At 32.4% G+C, this 23035-nt stretch overlaps 2 protein-coding genes across 3 annotated transcripts; one reads left to right on the top strand and one right to left on the bottom strand.

The window, feature by feature from the left end:
* Positions 1-5555: 5555 nt before the first annotated feature.
* Positions 5556-8480, top strand: LOC107801571 (protein trichome birefringence-like 6). The gene is made up of 5 exons (XM_016624917.2): positions 5556-6400; positions 6563-6755; positions 6869-7059; positions 7776-7934; positions 8013-8480. The coding sequence occupies exons 1-5, from the start codon at positions 5676-5678 to the stop codon at positions 8332-8334; spliced, it is 1590 nt and encodes a 529-aa protein (XP_016480403.1). The 5' UTR covers positions 5556-5675; the 3' UTR covers positions 8335-8480.
* Positions 8481-8992: 512 nt separating this feature from the next.
* Positions 8993-22193, bottom strand: LOC107801572 (histone-lysine N-methyltransferase EZA1). 2 transcript variants are annotated; one of them, XM_016624918.2, is made up of 19 exons: positions 22111-22193; positions 21949-22009; positions 21237-21338; positions 20209-20480; positions 19382-19543; positions 18264-18348; positions 17928-18083; positions 17801-17848; positions 17654-17725; positions 16999-17116; positions 16475-16874; positions 14806-14950; positions 13436-13656; positions 12833-12964; positions 12095-12182; positions 11954-12001; positions 11728-11856; positions 9530-9607; positions 8993-9460 (listed from the first exon to the last, which is right to left on the bottom strand). In XM_016624918.2, exons 1-19 carry the CDS (start codon positions 22131-22133, stop codon positions 9269-9271), a joined length of 2532 nt encoding a protein of 843 aa, XP_016480404.2. In that variant the 5' UTR covers positions 22134-22193; the 3' UTR covers positions 8993-9268. The 2 variants fall into 2 exon arrangements, with proteins under 2 accessions (XP_016480404.2, XP_016480406.2); XM_016624920.2 differs by lacking the exon at positions 22111-22193 and having other exon boundaries at positions 19382-19562; positions 21949-22072.
* Between the last annotated feature and the right edge of the window lie 842 nt (positions 22194-23035).

The following is a 23035-nucleotide window of genomic DNA, read 5'->3' as shown; positions in this document are numbered from 1 at the left end:
GTCTTTTAATAAGATTTTAAGCATTGTATATTTATTTTATTTTATTTCTAAACTTATGATTTATAAATATCTCATATTATCTCTATGATAATTTTTTATTATCTTAGTTAATATTTTGCTTATTATTCTTTTAATAGTCTTTAATAAATATAAATGTTTTATTCTTGAAATTTGGTATATTTTTATGCATTCAAATTTTTTTTAATCATTTAAATTTATTGTAATATTTTTAAATATAATTTAATTTTTTAATTTATTTATTTTTAAATTAATTTAATGTATAAGTATCCTCACACTATCTCTATTTTTTAATACATTTTCTTCCCTACTATAAATTTTAATTATTTTTATATTAATATTTTACTTTTAACCAGAATAATATCATATTTTATTTTAAATTGTAAAATTGAATTAGTCTAAAATATTAATACATATATTTGATGATTATGTTACAAATATATTGAGTTCTCTTATAATTATTTTTGTATTAGATGCAGTTAAATTTTCTTTTTTTTTAGCTTTAAGATACAAATTTAATTTTTAATTTTCATTAGTAAAATTACCTATATTATAAAGTTATTTATATTTTTAAAATTTATTTTAATCATAGAAAAATAATTTCTTAATTGTTTGAACATATTATATATATGTATTAATATGTTTATTGTCATTTTATTTCTTTACGTAATATTTTTAAAAATAAAAACTTATGAAATAAAAAAAAATCTCATCTCAAATTCAAATAATTCTTATCGTTCTATTTTCTAAATTGGATTGCATTTTCAAAATATTATGCTATATATTCAAACTTAAACTAACTGCACTCAATTCAGATATTAATTATAGAAAAATATTTTCTTTGTTGTTTGAACACATTATATGTTAATGTTGTAGTAATATTTTCATTATCATTTTATTTCTTACGTAAATTTTCTTTCTTTTTTAGATTTAATACAAATTTAATCTTTAATTTTTATTAGTAAAATTACCTATATTAGAAATTTATTTTCTATTTTAATATTTTTTTCATAAATAAGACTTCAATTTCGTGATATTATCCATAGTTTGGACATTCTAATCGTAGTTTTAACAAATTTCAAATTTCAAATTCAAATAGCCTTTCCCTTTCTTTTCTAATAGTAATTTTTAATAATTTTGCTAATTTTTAATCTAATATATAGTCTTAATACGTTTTATGTGGCTTTTCATTAACTTGTAACTTTTTTTAATATCATTATAAACTATTATTCTTTAATATAATATAGATAGATATATAATTTTCTAATCATAAAATAAATATTTATTTTGTTTTAAAAATATTGCTCGAAATTTTTAAATTATTTAAATTTTAATAAGAATTTAAGCATTGTATATTTAATTTATTTTATTTTCTAAACTTATGATTTATAAATATCTCATATTATCTCTAATTTATTTCTATTATTCAATATTTTTAGGTGTTGATTTTATCTATTAGACTTGAGTTACATGGACTTATCCATATTATGAATTTTCTTATCATAATATAAAAAAAATTCTCATCTCAAATTTAAATAAGTTTTACCCTTCTTCTCTATGATAAAAAATCTGAATTTTTATTTTTTCTCTATTTATTATTTATTTTTGATATTATATTATTCAATACCTAATATTATTACATTGTCATGTGGATTTTTATTAGCTTGTTTGAATTTAATATCTATTTCTACCACATTCATTCTAATATAATATAGATAAAAATTAAAAAACTTTCTCAAATTCAAATAAGTTTTATTATTCTATTTTCTATATTTGACTACATTTTCAAAAAATTATGTTATACTTTCAAACTTAAACTTACTGCACTCAATTCAAATATTAATAAAAAAATATATTTTCTTAATTGTTTGAACACATTATATCTGAATGTTGTAGTAATATTTACGTATAAAATATTCGTCTACCCGATTTATCAATATTAAAATGGCTTTATTATTCTTATTTTTAAAATATTTTTACTGATTATTTAAGTTTTTATTACTTTATAAATAATTTATATACTTTATGTAAGATCTTATTTTGCTGCTTGAATTTATTTAATTTTTAAACTCAATATATCTTTAATAATTTAAGTAAACTTTAATTTTATTTTATATTTTAACTCACTCCAATGTATAAATAGTCATAGGTTATCTCAATTACGTCTTTTTAATTTTTTATTTTTTCCGATTAGAATTTTTAATTAATTTTTACCTCCATATCTCTAGCTAAATATAAAAAAAAATTTATGGGTGAATCAATATAGATATAAATATACTTATAAACATAAATTTAAATGTAGATATATAGATTAAATTTGTCTAAGATCTATTTAGATTAAGTATAAGATTCATTAAACTACTTCCATTAATTATGTTTCCATTTATAATTCAAATTTTTAATGTTGCCTTAAAATTGCTAAGTGGCTTCTTTTTAGCTTGCCACTTGGCTTAACCACATGCTTCACTACTCTCCTTTTAATATAACTAGTATTAGTACCCGCACGATACGCGGATAATTAAAAAGAACGATCTACACCATAAAGTTTAATATGTTAGTGTTAATACCATCTTTACAACCAAACATTAAAAACATTTTAAGACTCCAGTAAAACTTTCATTCCATCTCCTAATAAATGTTCCATAAAAAATAATGATATTATACAATTTGTTTGATATGAATGTTCTACAAAAAATAATGATGCTATACAATTTGCTTGATATGTAGCACGTGCCTAAGGGAACATTTTTGTAGCAAATGCTCATTACATATTGCAGTGCATTTTTCAGAAGTTGTCCTCAGTATTGAGGTTTATCACTACAAAAAAATATGAGTAAAAACTCAAGAATTTCTGGTAAACCCCTGTCACTAACATTTTGGAAAATTGAAAACCTAATTATGCGTAAGACACCTTACATTTCCTAATGCTTGTATTGAAAGTACGAAAATCCCAATAATTGCATGAATTCGATCTCCCTAAAATAAAAAATTTGAAAAGAAATTTAAGTTAGTAAGGCGCATAAGTTGAAGAAAATACATCACAACTCGAAAAAAATAACATGTAAAAGAGTATGTACCTTTTCATCTTGAATAATTAATTCAATTAAATTAGAATTTTCTAGTTTCTCGCGATCTGGAATGTGTCATAATCTAACAACACGGCCCTTTAAATTCCAACTCATTTTGGACATTAATATTTCGCTCATATAGTTATAGTTTGGAGCTATACTTTGCAGAAGTTTGTGTGGAAGCTAAACTCTAAGTAATGTAGAGAAGCCAAACATAAGCAAAAGTTGTTTAAATAAAGATTCCTAAGGAAAGACAATCTAGTAAATCAATTTTTAAGTATATGAAATCTTAATTTTTAAAAAGGTATGTGTAAATTAATTTGTATGAGTGAGTGCGCAAAAAATGATATGGATCTTCATTTTTTAGCTTTTGGCTTATTTTAATTTTCAACATTTTTTTTATGGTTAATTAAAATTTGTTAACCACCAAGCCTTAATTTTTCTTGTCTTTTTCCTTTGTCCTCTTGTTCATTTTTCAATATTATTTCCTTTAATATAATATAGATGTAAGATACAAAATGTTTATTTAATTATTTCTCTCTTAAAAAAGAATACCTACAATAACTGAATTATACACAAAATTTAATTAAAAATATCTATAATAATGTATATTGTTCGTAAATAAGGTCAGATACAAAGCTTGTACTAAATATAGAATTATTATTTCAACTTAAAATTAATGTGTAAGATACAAAACGAAATTTTAATTGATTCTTTCTAAAAAAAAGGATACCTACCATAACTGAATTATACACAAAATTTAATTAAAGATACCTATAATTATAGTATATTGGTCTGCTTAATGAAAATTGTGTCTTTTTTTTTGTGTGTACGACCAAAAGATTCTACTTTGGTCATTAAAAAGAGAACATTTTAGTTTAATTAATTCTTTCTTAAATTTTTCAGTCTATTTTTAGCATAATATAGACGTAAGACAAAATATTTATTTAATTAATTCTTTCTTGAAAAAGAATACGCACCATATTTGAATTATACACAAAATTTAATTAAAGATACTTATAGTAATGTATATGATACCTATATTAATATATATTGTTTGCAAATAAGGTTAGATACAAAGCTTGTACTAAATATAGATTTATTATTTCAACTTAAAATTAATGTGTAAGATCCAAAATAAAATTATAATTGATTCTTTCTCGAAAAAGGATACCTACCATAAAAGAAATCCTTAATAGTATTAGAAATCGATGATCCTGTAATTTTGTATGGCAAGTGTGAGTAATCATATATTGTCATGTCACAATAATCTTTTTCTTTTACTTATTTTTGGACTTTGGTCCATAACACGTTTTTGGAAATAATTTTTTCTTTCCATTTTTATGTCAGCAGAGTATTTCATACATTTTTCTCTTACCCACATTAACTCAAATTATTAATTTCATATTTCAACAGAATATTTGTCATATGTAATATTACTCCAAATATGGTTATATATATTCACGGACAACTCTATTTCATATTTCATTCCCACCAAAAAAATTAATTATTAATTAGATACAAAAGAACATCAAATAATAATTTTTTGACGGAAACCATGAACTTATATATAATATAATCTAGATATGGTAATACATGTTCATGGATAGCTCGATTTCATCTTTCTTTCCCAACAGATTTTTTATCCAATTAATAATTAGATACAAAAGAATATCGAATAATTTTTTTTCAATGTTATACAAATAGAATCCAACAAATAGATTTCATAAAAGTGCCAAGTGGCTTTTTCTCAATACGCCACTTGGCTTAACTTCATGCTTCATTACTCTCCTTTTAATATAATATAGATAGATTGAGTAAGATCTTATTTTGCTGCTTGACTTTATTTAATTTTTATACTCAATAAATTTTTAATATCATAAATAAATTTTAATTTTATTTTATATTTTAACATACTCCAAAATATAAATAGTCATAGATTATCTCAATTTACGTATTTCTGTATTTTTTATTTTTTTCTATTATAGTTTTTTAATGTTTAATTAATTTTTCACTTCCATATTTCTAGCTAATATAGAAAAAAAGCTATGAGTGGATCAATATATAGATATAAATATAGATATACATATAGATACAAATATACATGTATAGATTAGATTTGTCTAAGATCTATTTAGATTATGTATAAAATTCATTAAACTACTTTCATTAATTATATTTTTATTTATAATTTTTAATAATTAATGTTATCTTAAAATTGCCAAGTGACTTCATTTTAGCTTGCCACTTGACTTAATCACATGCTTCACTACTCTTCTTTTAATATAATATACATATAGATTACGATTGATAACTACTCCGCCAGAATCTGAGCATACGTTTGATTACAACTACTCTCTCTTGTCAATAATTTATCATTTTGTACAGCATACTTACTATACATTTCTTATCTTCATTAGCTGTTGTATATTATTATTAATAATTATTCCCAAAACGCCTTTGCATGTCAGCATGTGCTTCTCTATGTGCATTACCATATCTTAACCACTCTTCTCGACTTCTATAGTGTTTTAGAAGAAAGCCCTTACACCAAACACACACACACACAGTGTCTCTTAGAGAAATCTTATGGAGAAGCAGAGGAGTTTCTCTATCAAGCCCACAAGGCTATGGCTTTTCTCTTTCACCGTCTCCTTTTCTTTAATAATTCTCATCTTCTTTTCCATTTGGGTCCTCAACCTTCCACTATCTACTCGTCAAGACCCCCATCTTCACTTCAACACTACTACTTCTTCAGTCCCTTTGGATCTCAAACCAAACTTCAAGATTCAAACTTTGAGTTCTTTTCACAGAAATTACTCAGCAACCCAAATCGAGAACTCAATTTTGGTGGGCACACATTTCAGTAGAGTTGAAAATGAGTCCCAAATTTCTAACATTTCAGCACCTGAAGGAATTTTGGAAAAGGAAAGTGAGCCTAAATCAGTGGCATATGTCATAAATAGTAACTCTACTGTGAAAAATTCAACCTTTTTTGGTAACCGCTCGACGAAATCTGAAACTGTTTCCGAGGTTCTTCAAATCGATAGTGCAAAGCAACAGCAAAATGTCTCTTTTCCTATATTCAAGAAACTAGAAAGAGAAGCTTCTAGTGATATTGTGCTTAAGGTGGTGAATAATAAGAAAGTATGTGACATCACAAAAGGGAAGTGGGTATTTGATGAGAGCTACCCTTTGTACACAAATGCCTCATGTCCCTACATTGATGAAGGTTTTAGTTGTGAATCTAATGGAAGATTGGATAAGCATTATATGAAATGGAGGTGGCAACCTCAAGATTGTGACATTCTAAGGTAGGTAAAACAATAACAACTTTACTCTTTTGTCCCTTTCCCTTATCCGTTGCTGAAATTGTACGCTTTCATTGTCTGGTCAAGATGTAGACTTGGCTAGTAATGTGTAATAAGAAAGCTTGACAAATAAGTAATTCTTAGCTTGTAACTTTTGTTCTATAGGTTCAATTCTACCCAAATGCTGGAACTAATTAGAGGCAAAAGGTTAGTTTTTGTTGGTGATTCCATTAACAGAAACCAATGGGAGTCAATGTTGTGTTTATTAATGGGAGCAGTCAAAGATCCAAGAAAGGTTTATGAGACTCGTGGTCGGAGAATAACCAAAGAGAAGGGGAATTATTGTTTCAAATTTGTGGTAATCAGTCCAAACTTCTTTTTAATTTTTTCTATTTTTACTTATGGATAGCTTTAATATGCAGAATTTCTTTTTTTTTTGCCAGCTTGAAATTTTTGGTGTCAATTTTGCAGGACTACCAATGTACTGTTGAGTACTATGTAACTCATTTTTTGGTTCATGAGGGCAAGGCAAGAATAGGCAGCAGGCGGGTGCAAACCCTGCGAATTGATACGATTGATAAAAGTTCATCAAGATGGAGAGGGGCTGATGTTCTGGTGTTTAATACTGCTCATTGGTGGAGTCACCATAAAACTAAAGCAGGGTAAGCCTTTCGGAAACTATATTCCTGGGGACTAATTTAAAGTTACTTCCAGTTTAACATCTTAGAGATACTTATAGTAGGATGAGAATCTGTTCTTTAAGGAGTTCTTGTTGAAGTTCTTAGTTTAATAGTCTATATAAAGATCTGTTTTAGACTACTGCACTTTGAGACTAACTAACAGGTTATTACCAATGGTTAATTGGATAAGCCAAGTCCAACTTGTTTGGAATTGGGACTAACTAGCAGGTTATTACTGATGGTTAATTGGAGAAAGCCTGTATTGGATGGAGATGAGGTTAAAAGGAGCGAGATAGTGAGTGAGAATTCATATAGCCGAGTCCAACTTCTTTGGGATTGGGACTAACTAGCAGGTTATTACTGGTGGTTAATTGGAGAAGTCTATTGAGATGAGCTTAAAAGGTGCGAGATAGTCACTGGGGATTTATATAGCTGAGTCGAACTAGTCTGGGATCGAAGTGTAGTTGTTGTTATTGTTTAATTGGATAAGCTAATATCGATGTAAAATGTAATTATAATGTGATAGAATACAGAACGAACTTAGCAATACCAGTTAATGAGCTAGATTGTTTCTTGGTCAATCCTTTCAATTTTTGCTATTAAGCTAGAAAACAAGTTACTTGTTATTCTTTTGTATATGATGGATGCTGTGTTGTATTCTTCTAAATCCTCGTTTCTAACCGGTAGTGTCACAACAGGAAAAATTACTACCAGGAGAGGAATCAAGTTCATCCCCGTCTTGATGTTTCAACAGCTTTCGAAAAGGCCCTCACGACTTGGGCATCATGGGTAGATAGACATGTCAATCCAACCAAAACACAAGTTTTCTTCCGAAGCTCTGCTCCTTCTCATTTCAGGTATGCCTTAATTTGCTTTGAACTAAATATTGGCTTCACATCTTGTATTGCTAATCATCCTCTTCTTAAATTTGATAGCGGGGGTCAGTGGAACACTGGTGGACATTGCAGAGAAGCTTCTCAACCTCTTCCTGAGACTTACAATGGCGAATACCCAGAGAAGAACATGTTAGTGGAACAAATCATAGGGAAGATGAAGACTCCAGTTACCTTTTTGAATATAACTGGTTTGTCAGATTATAGGGTTGATGCTCATCCCTCTATATATGGAAGAAAACCGGGTAGCTGTTCGCGTGTTCAAGATTGTAGCCATTGGTGTCTTCCTGGGGTTCCAGATACGTGGAACGAAATATTGTATACGCATTTAGAAAGTAAAAGAAGAAAGAGTTTGACTAACTGAAATTTCCTTCTCAAATTTGTAAATTCTTTCATTTGTTCAACCTGTTTGCCAGGTTGCATATAACTGTGAAGTTCGGGTTTATCTTTGAAAAAAGGACACTTGTATAACCGCTCTCAAAATAATAGCCGGAAAATATATATTTTTTGTATATATATATATACATTTCTGTATGTTATATATAAAAAATATACAAAGTTTATACACTTTTGCGGCTATGGGATATAAATAGTTTTGACCGCGGACTAAAAAGTGATCTTTTCCCTTTATATTTTGTTTTGTTTCTCTCCCTCTCCTACATAGGCACAAAATGACCGGTGAAAGGATAGCCGGACCCGTTGAAAGCCGGCAGTTATTAATGGCTCGGAAAGAAAGGTCTTCTTCCCTAAGAGAGGCTGCTTAAGGTGAATCATCGTAAAAACATAGGCACGGTTAGTTGACATGTCCCTGTTTTCTAGTTTCCCTTTCCTAATCATCCCTGTAACAGAGAGTTTCCTTCTTTAGAAAGGTACTATATTCGCTACTTCATGCATTTCAATTTTGGTTATTAATATATAAGCAAGGTAGGGGTAGATGCCAAACCCCTAACTTCATTTAGTCTTGTCTTGAGCTTTGACCACCCGAACTAATTATAAGAGGGTTTCTGAACAAGATTGGTTCTGAATAGTTCCACAAAAAAGAAAGAAACTAAATTAACCACATAACCTATGTTATTACACGACACATAGAAGTGCCCAACCCAAACAATTTATTTTACCTGTTCCTGTGACTATATATATTACATGTTTCTTTCTATATTTTCCACTTATTCATAGCTGGAGCCTTTCTCCACTTGTATATGTCTTATTAGCATAAGAATTAATATAACGGAAACCCCCAGAAAAAGAAAAAGAAATAAAGAAAAACTGTTACAATCGTCTATGGTCAAAGCACTGTCTCAATGAGATTGGTGTTTCTTTGCTCGACCTTGAGGCGCTGGTGAATCATCTCTCTTTGTGCCCTCAGGTTTCCTAGCCCATATTGGTGCTTGATCAGGACCATAACGATAATCATAGAAAAGCTCATCACTAGCTTCAATACGTTCCTTCGCAAATATGCCAACTCGATGATCACCAGCAACCAGCATTACCTAAAAAGGTATCAAAATCAGCAAAGTCAAGTATTTTATTGAGCTCTAATACACTAGGAATATATGTACCTTTGCATAACAGTTTGGGTTTGATGAGTGATTGGCGAATTTTAGCTTGTCTCCCTTCCGATAGGCATCAAGGACATACTGCAATAAAGATAGGAGAGCAGGAGATGACTGTTTAGTAAAGCTCAAAAATTGAACAAGTTAGCTTAAGATGTTATAACCTGCTTTTCTCCGAAACGTCAATAGGACTTCTAGATTACAAGAAGGAGAACACTCCAAAAACAGTACAATAATGGAGACTTAATTTGTTGAAAGGACTTGTCTAGTTTTTGAGCTCCAGCCCAGGGTTCACTCAAAAGGAATGTTTATTAGTTAGTTGCCATATATTTTTGTCTTTGATCGTTTCCTGATTGATTAAACCAGGCATACAAGTAGAAGAGTCCAAAATACTTGAATGACAAGTAAATCCAGAGGAAATGACAGGTTAGTAATTGGATATTTTGCAATTGAAAATTGTAATGCACCAAATTCATGACTGAAAATGAGTAACAACAACTTAGAACCAGAATTTCTAGACTGTGGAAATAAGAGCATATACCTGCTAGGGCTTTTTAGGATAAACTGTTGATGATTTGCTTCAATTACTGTTGCATTTTTTAGCATAATAAATTAGCTTAGTTTTAGGATAAATCTACTTTTTTTGAATTTAAATTTTTGTTAGATTTTTTAGGTTTGTTGAGATATTTTGGGTTTTTTAAATTCTTCTTACGCAGATTTTTCTGCAGATTATGTTCTCAAGTTGCCTATTTAAAGCCCTCTATGTTTAATAAAAAAGATAAGACATTTTCAATCAATACTTTGAATCTTTTTGCTGCCCCATCTTTTAAAAAACCCAACAGCGGTATCAAGAGCGTCATTAGTCTTACGGGATCTGTGAGTTCTTCCAAAGAACCATTTTCAAATCATTTTTAACTAATATCAGTTTTTAAAACCAATTTTCAAACATGGCAAGCAGCAGTCTTTCTTTGAATGACCCACAAACTTTCACTAGTGAAAACTATCAGATTTGGTTAGTGAAAATGAAATCATATCTTGAAGCCTATGATTTATAGGAAGTTGTAATGGAAGATAGACCATTACAACCACTCCCTGCAAATCCTACACTTGCCCAAATTAAAAACCATTCAGAAGAGAACCAAAAAATATAAAGCTAAAACTGTGATTCAAAATTCAATTGTAGATTCAATCTTTTCTAAAATCATTGAATGTGAGATAGCAAAAGAAGCTTGGGAATAACTTAAAAAGGAGTACCAAGGAAGTGATCGAGTCAGACAAATGCAGATTTTAAATTTAAAAAGGATTTCGAATCTCTTAGAATGCAAGAAGACGAGATTATCACTAGGTATTCTGATAGGATTTCTTCTATTGTTAATAGAATCAGGTTGCTTGGCAAGGATTTCAAAGATAATAGAATAGTTGAAAAAATTCTTGTGACGGTTCTAGAGAGATTTGAGTCCAAAATTTCTTCTCTAGAGGAGTCTAAAGATCTCTCTGCCATCTCTGTTACAGAATTAATAAGTGCTCTTCAAGCACAAGAAAAAAGAAGAGCATTTAGACAAGAAATGGTTACTCAAGTTGCTTTTTATGCACAAAATAAAAAAAAATAAAAAAAGGTCAATTATCCTCTTTGCAAATATTGCAAAAAGAAACACACCTAGAAAAATTTTGTTGGAGGAGGCATGATGCAATATGTGGTATTTGCAAACAAACAGGTCATGTTACAAAAGTGTGTAAGTTCAAAGATGCTCAACACTATCCTCAAGCACAAATAGTTTTAGAGCAACTGAAGCAAAGGAGAGTGTAGATGATTTGATTCAGTTACTGTTGCATTTTTTTAGCATAAGTGGGCTTAGTTTTAGGATAAATTTACTTTTTTGAATTTAAATTTTTGTTAGTCTTTTTTAGGTTTGTTGAGATATTTTGGGTTTTTAAAATTCTTTCTTATGCAGATTTTTTCTGCAGATTATGTTCTCAAGTTGGCTATTTAAAGCCCTCTATGTTTAATAAAAAAGATGACACATTTTCAATCAATACTTTAAATCTTTTTGTTGCCCCATCTTTTAAAAATCCCAGCAGAAACTTACTCTCAGCTCTATATACTTATGTATTAGTTAGCTCGTCCGCTTTCATATTGCTACCCCGATTCAGATTTCGCAATATAAGGGAATACCAGATTCTCTCAAAGAATTAGCAGAGCTCACCTGATCGTTCAAGTCGAAAAGGAATGACGAATTTGCACGATCATATATTTTCCCCCGTCTATCTGCTTCTCGATGAGAAATTAATTCACCAGTATATTCTCCGAGGTAATCATTTTTGTTAACAGGATTCTAGGTACGAAAAGAAAAAAAGACTATACAAATTAGTTTATTAACACTTTATAATAGTAGCTTATAATGCAAGTGTATCACACAGGATTTCGGCTACCTTCAGAAAGGCTCCCCATCCAGCAATTTCAGATTTTGAAAGCAGAATCTGTTGGAATGAGGCAAGACAGATTGAGAAAAGGAGAAAATGAAAAACAAAGTTTCATAATAGAAGTGACTGAAATCCCTAAAATGGCCTGACCCTTTGCTGCTGCCTTAGGAGGAGCCTCATGTTACCACATTGACCTTCTCCTCGTCGAGGAGGTTCACCCAATGACCCATCACCACAGCTGCAAAGTGCGTACCAATATTTCACGAAGAAATACATGAGTGAATTCAGAGGCTACAGTTTAGCTTTCAACTACATAACTATTTGGAACCAACATGAAAACAAGCACTTCAGCCTTGTGATGCTTCTCTAACTACAAATAGCCTAAAACTTCACAACACGAAAAAAGAAAGTCTATTAAAGATGCTCAAGAGATTGGAGGAATTATAGTTCTTGGCCCCTTAGCATAACAGGCCATAAAGATGAAACATCCATAAAGTTTTTCATAAGGTGATCGGTCAAATAATTCACAAGAGAACCTAGTTTTGGATGAATTGATCACTGGTGGTGTCACAACAATTCCTAGACGTCAATGTTCGTGATAGTAAATATTAAAAAAATTCAACCAAGGGAGTTGTCAAAAAGGTTTTGCTAGTAGAAGTATCACCATGTACTAGAGACACTTCCGGAAACTAAAACCACAATGAATAGGTTCGAGGTTTTATCTACTTACACGTATAGGTTTGAGTAGTGTTTTATCTACTTTCATCTACAATTTCCAAAATCTTGATTATCCATCGCAATATCAAACTGATTAGTGTAAATCATCAGCTTTTATGATGAGCCACTAAAGGTATCTATAATGACGTGTGTTAAGCCCATTATTATTACCTAACCCAACAATTGCGGCAAACATCTGGATCACATTCACGTCCAGCAGCAAAACATGGACATTGTCTGCTTCTGCATTGACTCTTCGCACAGTGGCATCCACGGAAACGATTTTTACAGCTTTTTGAGCAACTGAAATGGAAGAAGAGATATGAGAGATAATAAGTTCCTGAAATAATATTGTAAAGTGAACAAACACTGAGCAAGCATTAAGTTAAAAGACTGTTCCAATAACGAACGAAGTCAAGGATATCAAGCTGCAGTCTTCCACACAACAAATAATACAATTGAGGACATAACTGTTCTAGTTTATCAAGTCCTATCCAACTTCACTGAAGTTCAACTTAGAATAGATGCGACAAAAAATTGATGCACTGCACCCACTTTCAACTGTAGCAGCATGAATTATTCATTAGTAACATCAAGCAGAACCACCATGCATCCAAGAGGGGAGGATGCAAGAGCGCAAGTTTTACAGGAGGGTATAAAGTTAATTAAAAGAAAGAAAGAAAAAAAAGAGAAAAAGAGGTAGACTAGAGAAGCATCTGACTTAACAGGTCAAAGTCAAAATCCTTGTTTGATAAATTCAAAAGCTTAACATACCCACAGTACTTTTCGCAGCAAGTACCATTCTGTAAACAAGGACAATTCTTTCCACAAACAGGATGGCATCCACATGGATTATATTGTATACAGGATTGATTCTTTCCATCTGCAATTCGTCTCCACATTGAGGGATGCCCAGCAGACTTTGAGGAATATTTGAGCTTCCGTGTTCTTCCTCTTCTACGAAGAAAACGTGATTTTGTTGGCATATCTGGCTCCTGAATATCCAAATACATCAAATTAGGTGGATATATACCATGAAGGAAGTGACTCAAACTCAACTTAGGAGGGTTGAATGCTAACAAAAGTAAAATAAGCTGCTTGAGCCGTTTCAATTCCAGCAGCACCCCTATACAGAAGTATGTTCTCATTTATAGCATGAGAAATTCAAGAGAAATAATATTCTCATATATGCATCAATTTTCAAAGAAGAAAATCCTAGTTTCTCAACTTCATAAATGAACTTGTGCATCATTCTGTGCTTCAAAAATGAACTAGAAGTAATGATACTTCCTTCTGCACATGAAAATATCTTACTCTGGCTAGAGAAATGCCATTTTTTTTTACAGCAGCTACCCCATTCTTATAAAATATTAAAAGAGAGTACAGAATGTTAGAAAGTAGAACTGCCTGCTGCTGCAGATGTTTATAACAGTCGACAAGGTTTGATAAACACCAAAAGATCCATGCCACCTTTTTTCCCCCTCATTACAAGGCCGATAGCCTGGAACAGTCTGTTCAGACTACTTTGTCCAAATTATTGACTGGAATTACAAGTCTGTCCTCTGGTCAAGTACTTTACCTCTAAATATATTTGAACAAAAATAAGTAGATTATACTTGTTGTACTCCTGTCTTCTTGTTGCTAAGATGATACAGTGCTAGACTATACTACAGTACATGAATTAGTTTTTTAGATAATATAAATAATTAAGTAGATTATGAAGTGTGATTAAAGAGTGGCTGTATTATATTTATCGCACTAAAATATGGATATGGACTTCAAAGCAACGTAATATATGGTTTTGCAATTGGATTAACTTTTTAAAATTATCCTTGGATTTAAATTCATCATGTTGTAGGGAAAACTTTTTCCATTTTAGGATTTAAAGAAAAGACTAACAATCCAGTTAACAATATCCACTTCTCCTTGGATTGGAAAATATCAGCACACAGAGTGTTCTTAAGAATACACACACACAGTCCCAAACACCCAATTATTAAATAGAGAAATGCTGTGTCTCCAAACCTGTGTACCACAAGAACTTCTGAGTCTTTTCAAGTCTAAGGAATATGAAAATTCATGTATTACCATCTTTGGACCAAAGCATCAAGAAAATAGTTAGGCACGACGAAAAGAGCACAAACCATGTAATCCATGTCGGTTTTCCCATTATCCTCTGAAAACAAGCTAGCAGAGCCTCCATGTCGCGCTGGTGCTCCGTCATCCATGTAAGAGGATACCTCCAAACAAGATTTCAAGCCAGGAAGTAAGTTCCTAGCAATGAGGCAACTGCAATGCATGAAATATTATTAGAGCTGGCATGTTGACATGACCATATGATTTGAGTATTCGAGTATATCACTTGACCAAAAAGAATCTGTTACCAACACGTAATCCACTCCATGTTACTCAACAAGCATGGCGGGGGAGGAGAGGAAGGAAGAGGGGGGGGGGGGGGCTAGAATATGGTTTGCATAAAAAGTATGGCAGATTTCTCAACATAGAGGGACTAATGTGCTAAAACATGGTGTAGGTGCTTCCTTTTCTCGTAACATGGCAAAAAAGTACTCTTTTGAAAAGATGTCTGAAAGCCTATCAAAAAGATGATGTCCCCTACTTCCACTTTTCTGATTGACTGACTTATTGATACTGAGGAAATTTCAGCAACTAATCTTGGCATAGAAAGAATCGACAACAACTTTGACTAGCTAACATATGGTCTTTATAGAATGGAATATCATAATTAAAGTGACAGCTAAATAAATCTCCTCGAGTTCAACTCTGCCTCATTTCTCACAATAATACAAGTGAAAAGACTTCAAAAACCATCTAATCACTTGGTCACCTTCAAATTGTTTATTGCCCGAGAGATATCAACAGTAAAAAAAGGGCAGCCCGGTGCACTAAGCTCCCGCTATGCGCGGGGTCCCAGAAAGATATCAATAGTACTTATGTAAAATATAATTCAACATAGCATGATGTTCCCAGAAAATGTAGTACAGCTAAAGCCATTTCCTGTACCTAGCCCACTGACCAACTCATTTTTTTCCCCTGAACTTTCACCTATCCTCAATTGCCCATGGTTTCTCACAAGGACGTGCGCTTTTGAATCCCAAAGCTTAATCAGCACCATAATGGTGGCTCCCAAAAATGGTGCCAGGGATGGTACAAGAGTAGTCACTTGGAACATGATATGTGTTGCCTGTAGAACTATATGAAAGGCCTCCATTGGAAATTATTACAAGCAACTATAAAATGTGAAGAAAAATGAGGATTTGTTATTTGGAAGCCCCAGGAAAGGATTGCTTGAAATGGGTGGGAGACACAAAAACAAGAGCAACGCCTACACACATGGAAATCCTTTTATTGAGCACAACGAATGTGGAGCTTTGGATCTTAAGACAAATTTCCCAGATGCCGGCTTGCAACACTAGTGTCTGTAGCCAGAAGAGATGGGCAGACAGTTTTTATTTTGTGTCTGACATATCCTTTGCATGTGGAGGAAATAGATTGCATGGGGTTGTAAAGTTTTAAGGATATGTTACTACTGACCTGAGTACTCCCAAATTTACCAAGTGACATGTGAAGACTCAGAAAGACTCCTTTTGTTTTTACCATCTAACCTCTCACTCTTCAGTCTGTGGTCAACAAGAAACAACTACCTTACCAGATGATATTGACATGGAAAGCAAAATCCTAGTGTAATTCACTTGGACATGAATTTCTTGCTACTGATGACATCATCCTATTCTAATGTAAAATAATTGTAATTCTTTTATTGAGAAAAAACCAAAATTAACTAAAATGACATACCTGTTTCTCCCAAAAATCTCTATCCCCTTCGAGTACAGTTCTTTCTCTAGGGGTCTCCATTCAGGTATATTTTTCGAGTAGGATGCTTGCTTCACAGTTTCCATTTTAGTGTCTTCTCCTTCATTCCTGACATTGTCCCCAGCCTTATGCAAAGAAGCACCATTATTATTGCCAGACTGATCTGGTGCTTGTGATTGTGGTACATGATCTTTGGCGATAATAGACGTCTCATTGCTGTCATATCCATCTTCTGCTGCCACAATAACAGCAGTAGGGAGTGATAATTTCCTTCTCTTACAAGACGAATCTTGTTGGTCATCTGGAACTAGATCTGACTTCTCTAAAGTTGCATATATCGAATCTGATGCTCCATGCTTCATTTTGCTATCAGTGTGCTCCTCTGTTGTGACAATGAGACATGCACAAGGGGAACCATCAGCAGGTAACTTCAAATGTTATAGTCAAGACAAGAAAAGATCAGCAAAAGTGATCGGTCAGCAAAAGTGTGTAAATCTCATTGTCACCTCGATCTCCAGCTCTTTTAGTGGCCACAGTAGTACCTCCCACTTCTGAAGTGGTCTTTTCGGACCGTTGCGGTGGATATGCAGTTGAATATTTAATCTGGTTTGTCACACCTTTTACCTATAAGAGCAAAATGAATTTGTCCCAAATAAAAAGGTGAAAGTGAGTGAAAAAGTAATAGGGGTAAAAGGGGGAAGAGCAAGGTAGCAAATGAGAATGACAGTCTGTAGTAGTGGCAAGTGATACGAAATGAACTGATTATGGTAATAGCAAGGAAAAAAATCAAAATCAAAATGGATGTTAAAGGCCTATAAAAGATGTATGTTTAAGAGCACTAACTCCGCAGAGAGTAAAAAAAGTAGCAAAATCACTTGGCATTCTACAATCAGCTCAAAAGCTAGCAAACCAGCTAATACAAAAGTTATATGGTAAGAGCAGAGATGCTGGGGTACTTATCGAAAATGCAGAGATGCCGAGGTACTTATCGAAAAAGCAAAGCTGCTTAGTTGAATAAGTTTAGGAACTAAAACCATAAATATTCCGAAGTACCTCAAGAACAAAAGTTATCTTAAAAAAATCCAAGTCAATGACACGTTAAGGGGTATTCCGAACTTAAAAAAGTATGACCTCTTCGCTTTTATAAATATTTAAAAATACCTTAAGATAACACTGGTCGCTGCAAGGTTTTCCATCATCTTCAGAATCAGATGAATAGGGCTGCTTTTCACTCTGCCAAATGAAAGACTCTTTCAGATTTTCATATACAAATTCAATAGAAAAAGCTGGACAAGCAATTATACTTACAGCATCAATAAAAATTTGTGAACAACCATGCAGACGGCAGTCAAACACCTGTTTTAGTACAGGGAACCAAATAAAAACACATTTAGCTTCTGTATCAGCTAAAAAAGAACAAATTTCAATCACATACCAGACAGCGGCGACAGAAAAGGTTATCAAAAGAATCTAAAGCAGCAGTAAGGCTTTTGTCCAGAAATATGTTCCCTCCAAGTCCACTTTTCCCAGAATCTTTGAAGCTTTTGCTGTCTGTATTTTGATGTTTTTCCACAAGCAGATTACAGTGCTCCTAATAAACGAACAAACAAACACAAACAAGATTATATACAAAATGGTTTCACAGATTGCCACTAACAAGATAACCATGAAATATCCAGCTACATGGTGTGAGCACATCAAACACGCATAAACATGGTAACCAAAACATGTAACAAGTTCATCACCCAATTACAGCACCAACTCAGTTTACCAGGATTTCAGAAGAGGTGCCTCCAACATAATGGGTTAAGATGTCCACAACTTCTTCGCTAAGCCCAAACTCCTGAGAAGCCATCCTACACAAATCCCAAAAATTGAATTTAAGATGGCCCTTGGAGACACCAAAAAGGAGTAAGCTGACAAACACTGCAAAATGGATTTTTCTGTCTGAAATCTGCAGGCTGCAGCTATACCCTTTCTGTTCGGGGAGCTAGCATGAGTGCTAGCAACTCCCTCCAGCTGGCTAAATGTAGGACTTCTAGTTCAACTGAGGGTGCCCAGCAGCCTACATAAACATTAACTATTCTATCCAAGGAAAAGAAGCAGGGCAATAAGACCAGGCTACTGCAGTACTGGGGATAGGACAGGATGAGAAATCATCCGTCAATCTAACTACTTAGAACAGTAAAATCATACTTCCTCCATGCCAAAAAGAGAGATTGGATTGGAGTATGAGAGTCAAAGCATCTAATTTTTGGTGTGAATCTAAACATTGATTTTTATTGAAATAAAAACCAGATATTTAGAGCTACTAAAAGAGATACAGATCACAATGTTTTCTTATTGAAGTATTTTTAAAATGTCTGAGAAATTAGTAGTAGAAAATGTCCTGATAGTAATAATAATAATGTTGTTAAAAATGGGATAGCGGGAGTATTTTTCTTTACCCATATGAGCTATGAGTCTCTGATCATCCCTTCCTTAACAGAGCTAAAAATCAAGGAAATATATGGACAAAGAAACAGAACAAGAACAGAGATGCAAGGAAAAATTGTGCTGTGCATCTGTATTATCTAGGAAAAGCAACAAGATAACTCTTCAAATTCTAGCCAGAGGAAATTTGAAATTAAAAAGAAAATGGGAAAGAGGATCCGTGGATAAACTCCCAGTTGCAGAATTCTTGTACAAACCTTCCCTATGTAAGCACTAAGCAGTAAGTGAACAACACTGGTGGAGAAAAATAAATTACATCAATTCCAACTCTTCAGATCAGCCTATAGTCAGTTTTTCTCTTTGACACTGAAGCAAAAATCTGCTAAAATAAATGAAAAACGGCAAAGTGCGAATTTTTTATGAAGCTATAGTACTTATTGTATTATCTGAACTCACCACAGAATTTTGTCCTCCCCCTCGGAGAAATCACGTTTCTCTTCCTCTGGTTCTGCAATATCTTCCTCGCTGTCACTGCAGATTAGCGCCTCGCTACCATGCTGGTCATAATATATCCGCCTTCTCCCAGCTACTGATTGGTCTTCAGCCATTCTTTGATTTCTGTGCTTTTTGAAGAAGACTTGAGAACAAAGAGCAAATAAAATCCTCATTTTGAATAAGAAGAAAGTATAATCATAGCCACAGGCAAGTCTAAAGCTGCAACTATTGGCCTTAACAAAAGAACTCAACAAAAAACAATGGAAAAAGCATGACGAACAAGATTAGCTTCAATGCATGACAATGGATGAATGATACTACTGAAAAATAGTTTCCCTCCCAATTTTCTCCAACCTATTAAATTGTGGAGCTGCTTTAAGTCATCAGAGTGAAACTGCATCTGTTGATGGTAAATTATCACCAAAATAGATGCTAAACGAAAAAAAAATCCATGACAAAGGTCAAGGGTTCTATCTCAAGCTTGTTGTGGACAAAAGAAGAAAAAAAGAAAAAGATGCAAATTTAATTAAGCCTTATACTGGCGGAACAGTAGATTTCAGGTTCACGATATACAAAAGGCTATCTAATGTAGCTGATACCTTAAAAAATCTATCATCTTTATCCAGCTTCCTCTTTCTGTTCCACATAAGTAATACTTCCTTTGTCCCAATTGATGTGATGTGAGAGTCAAACAAATGTTATTTTTTTAGAATTCCTTTCCTAAGTGTCCTCTTCTATGTACTTGTTTCTACAGTATTGGACTTGATATAACTATGATTATCACATACCTGTCTAAAAAGATCCAAGTGGTATATGGTGGAATCTTCTCAACAATGGGAAGCTTGGCAGTTGTTGAAGATACAACTTCCTCTCCATTAGCGTAGTCCCTGTCTCCTGATCCTTGAAGAAGTCCACCAACTTTACAGCGGGGATTTGCTATTCTTAAAGAAAGCATTTTGCCAGTCCCAGAGTTATTCATAGTATCCCTCCTTGACGTAGCCAATAAAAGAAGCTCAGAAACATGATTTTCTAGCTTCCTTTTGTTTTCTTCATGTTTGTCCTACACAGAAACAAGCATGGTCAGACAATCTTTTGTCCTTCTTTCTTTTAATTATGGTGTGGGAATTCCAAAGGGAAATTCATATGGCATAGTACAGCACAGTCGCGCAATGAGAACAAGGAAAATTGATGTTTCCTTTTATTGGGTCACATAACCTTCTCCGTGTTCTTCATTTCAAGTACAGTTACTTTATTGATGTTTTGTTTCTCAAGTACCAAATATTAGGCCCTTTGTATACCAAAGCCATCTTTTGACCATCCTATACAACCCTTTTTCCATCCTAACTGAGATATATTTGATGCATCAAATTCCAGAAACAATTCGTTATCTGACTCGATTCTAGGAGTATGAATCGATCATCCTCTTTAAGCACAACGAACCAGCCTTTATGTAATTTCCCTCATACATATGCATACATATATATGTGTGTGTATATATACACATCAACAAACTGACAGCGCGTACGTTCAATTTTCCACTTTAAATTTTTGAAATTTCCACTCAAAAGTTTTCCAATTGGTAATTACAAAATAGAAATTCGTCACTAATTTCTTTGATCAAAGAAGAATCAAATAACAAAGATCTTCAGAAAAGAAAAATCCATTTGAGTGCAAACACTATTAAACAAAAAGAGAAAGAGATGAAAAGTATCGGCGAAACGCACAAGCCGATTCGTATTCTTGCTATGATATCAGCAGAAATACAGTTTGAATACACAATAGTCTAGAAAATAGAAGAATGCAATAGAACACGTACCCTAACTGAAAGAACTCTGTCTGCCTGAATTTGCCTTTTCAGCTGATTGAGTCTGTACGTCAGAGACGGCGAAGAATCTCTTTCATGTTCTCCATAGGACATCTGTCAATTTAGAAAGATAAAGGTTTCATCTATTGCCTGATTATATAGCCAAAAAGAAACACAAACAAGTACTCATCTAAAATTGATTGAATAAAGAAAAGTTCAGACCTCATGAAATTACCTATGGTAGAGCCCAAATTATTTGATCACATCAAAATAACAAAAAGGGGTGCAAAAGAGAAAAAAACAAAACAAAAATAAATTCATAGCCCATGATTTCACTCAACAAGGTGAGGGCAATAGATCATTAGCTAGAAAAAAAGTAGTTTTCAAATTCAATTGTAAAATTAGAGCAAATAGACATAGTAAAGCACACTACTTTATAAAAGACCAACAAACAAGAACGCATGATTTTTTTTTACTATGTCCTTACTCTTTCCCCTGTTTTCTCATCAATTGGAGAAGGAAAATTTCCAAGAAAAAAAACATGTTTTTTCTTCAACAAATTTTATAGTTTTTCGAGAATTTCAAATACCCCACAAAAAAAGATCTATCAACAAGATGATCGGAGCAGAAGGGAGTGCAAAAAGTAGACTTATTTGGTGAATTGGCAAGAACTTAATTAACTTATAACCAATTCAAAATCAAAAGGGACATAAAAGGGACTGACAGTGGGGGTGGCGTCAGATTCAGCGGAAACGGAGGTGGAGGAGATCATGAAGAAGTGCTGTCTGTAGATATTTCAGAAACAACGTTAACATTAGGAAAGAGGAAGTATTATTTGAAGAAGAATTAAGGAAGAGTAGAGTAGCCAAGTGAGAGGAGACTTTACGTGGAGAGTGCTGACTGTGACATGAAACCCGAAGATAATACTCCCGACTACTAGCCGGGAAGATAAACCTTGGGTAAGAAAATAGAGTAACTTGATGAACGGTAAAAACATATCTTGGCAAGAAGCTCAAAATTAGCTTTATTTAGGGTCCGGTAAGCCATAGGATAATTGAAATTGGTGTAATTATTAATTGTAATTATGATAATTTATTTGTTTGTTAAAATATAATCTATCTATATTATTATAAAAATACGAATAATAATGTTGGTGGACAAAAATATCCCTCAAATATTTCCTATTTAAAGCAATTCAATGAAGGATATAATTGTAATATTGGATAGAAACTACTCAAAGTAAAACCTTTTCCTGTTGGGACTTAATTCCTATATTTAAGCAGCGAATAATACAAATTTTCCTTAAATAATGAGTAATTAAAGCTCGCTTTCAATGAGTAGTTCGGATACCTACTTCTAAAAATTTAAATGGTCTTATTTTAATTGATTTACCATAAATGTTTATCGTTTGATAATTATTATTAAAATTGTTTAGAAGTTTCATTTTGTGAGACTAAAATTGACAATGCAAAATAAAAAAATTATTATAAAAGCATGAATACAATGTCGGTTTACAAAAATAAACTTATAATATTAAGCATAATAACTCATAATAAAAGGACATAACCGTAATTCTATATATTATTCTTATAATCCAATTAGTTTTAGGACATAATACTACACGTTAGGAATCCTACATAATTACCTTTAGGAATCCTATTAGTATAATTACTTTCGGGCTATTTAATTCATGTAAAATTAAAAAAGCAAATATCTTTAGTCATGTAATTCTATTACTTTCACAAAAATTTCTATTACTAATTTAATTTAAAAATGTATTATAATGTCCTATTACTAATTTAATTTGAGAA

The sequence above is a fragment of the Nicotiana tabacum genome, chromosome 22 (assembly GCF_000715075.1).
Source record: "Nicotiana tabacum cultivar K326 chromosome 22, ASM71507v2, whole genome shotgun sequence".
Taxonomy (NCBI): Eukaryota; Viridiplantae; Streptophyta; class Magnoliopsida; order Solanales; family Solanaceae; genus Nicotiana; species Nicotiana tabacum.
Note: the sequence above shows the minus strand (reverse complement) of the source record. Positions and strands in the feature narration are given on the sequence as shown.

Bases quoted from the DNA above. Each gene is read 5' to 3' on its own strand.
- LOC107801571 (XM_016624917.2), top strand. From the start codon at position 5,676: ATGGAGAAGCAGAGGAGTTTCTCTATCAAGCCCACAAGGCTATGGCTT. The intron at 6,401-6,562 runs GTAGGTAAAACA...TTTGTTCTATAG, and splicing joins CAAGATTGTGACATTCTAAG to GTTCAATTCTACCCAAATGC. The intron at 7,935-8,012 runs GTATGCCTTAAT...TAAATTTGATAG, and splicing joins TCTGCTCCTTCTCATTTCAG to CGGGGGTCAGTGGAACACTG.
- LOC107801572 (XM_016624918.2), bottom strand. From the start codon at position 22,133: ATGTCACAGTCAGCACTCTCCAC. The intron at 17,726-17,800 runs GTAAGTATAATT...TTCATTTGGCAG, and splicing joins CACAAATTTTTATTGATGCT to AGTGAAAAGCAGCCCTATTC. The intron at 13,657-14,805 runs GTTTGTGCTCTT...TTGGATATTCAG, and splicing joins AAACCGACATGGATTACATG to GAGCCAGATATGCCAACAAA.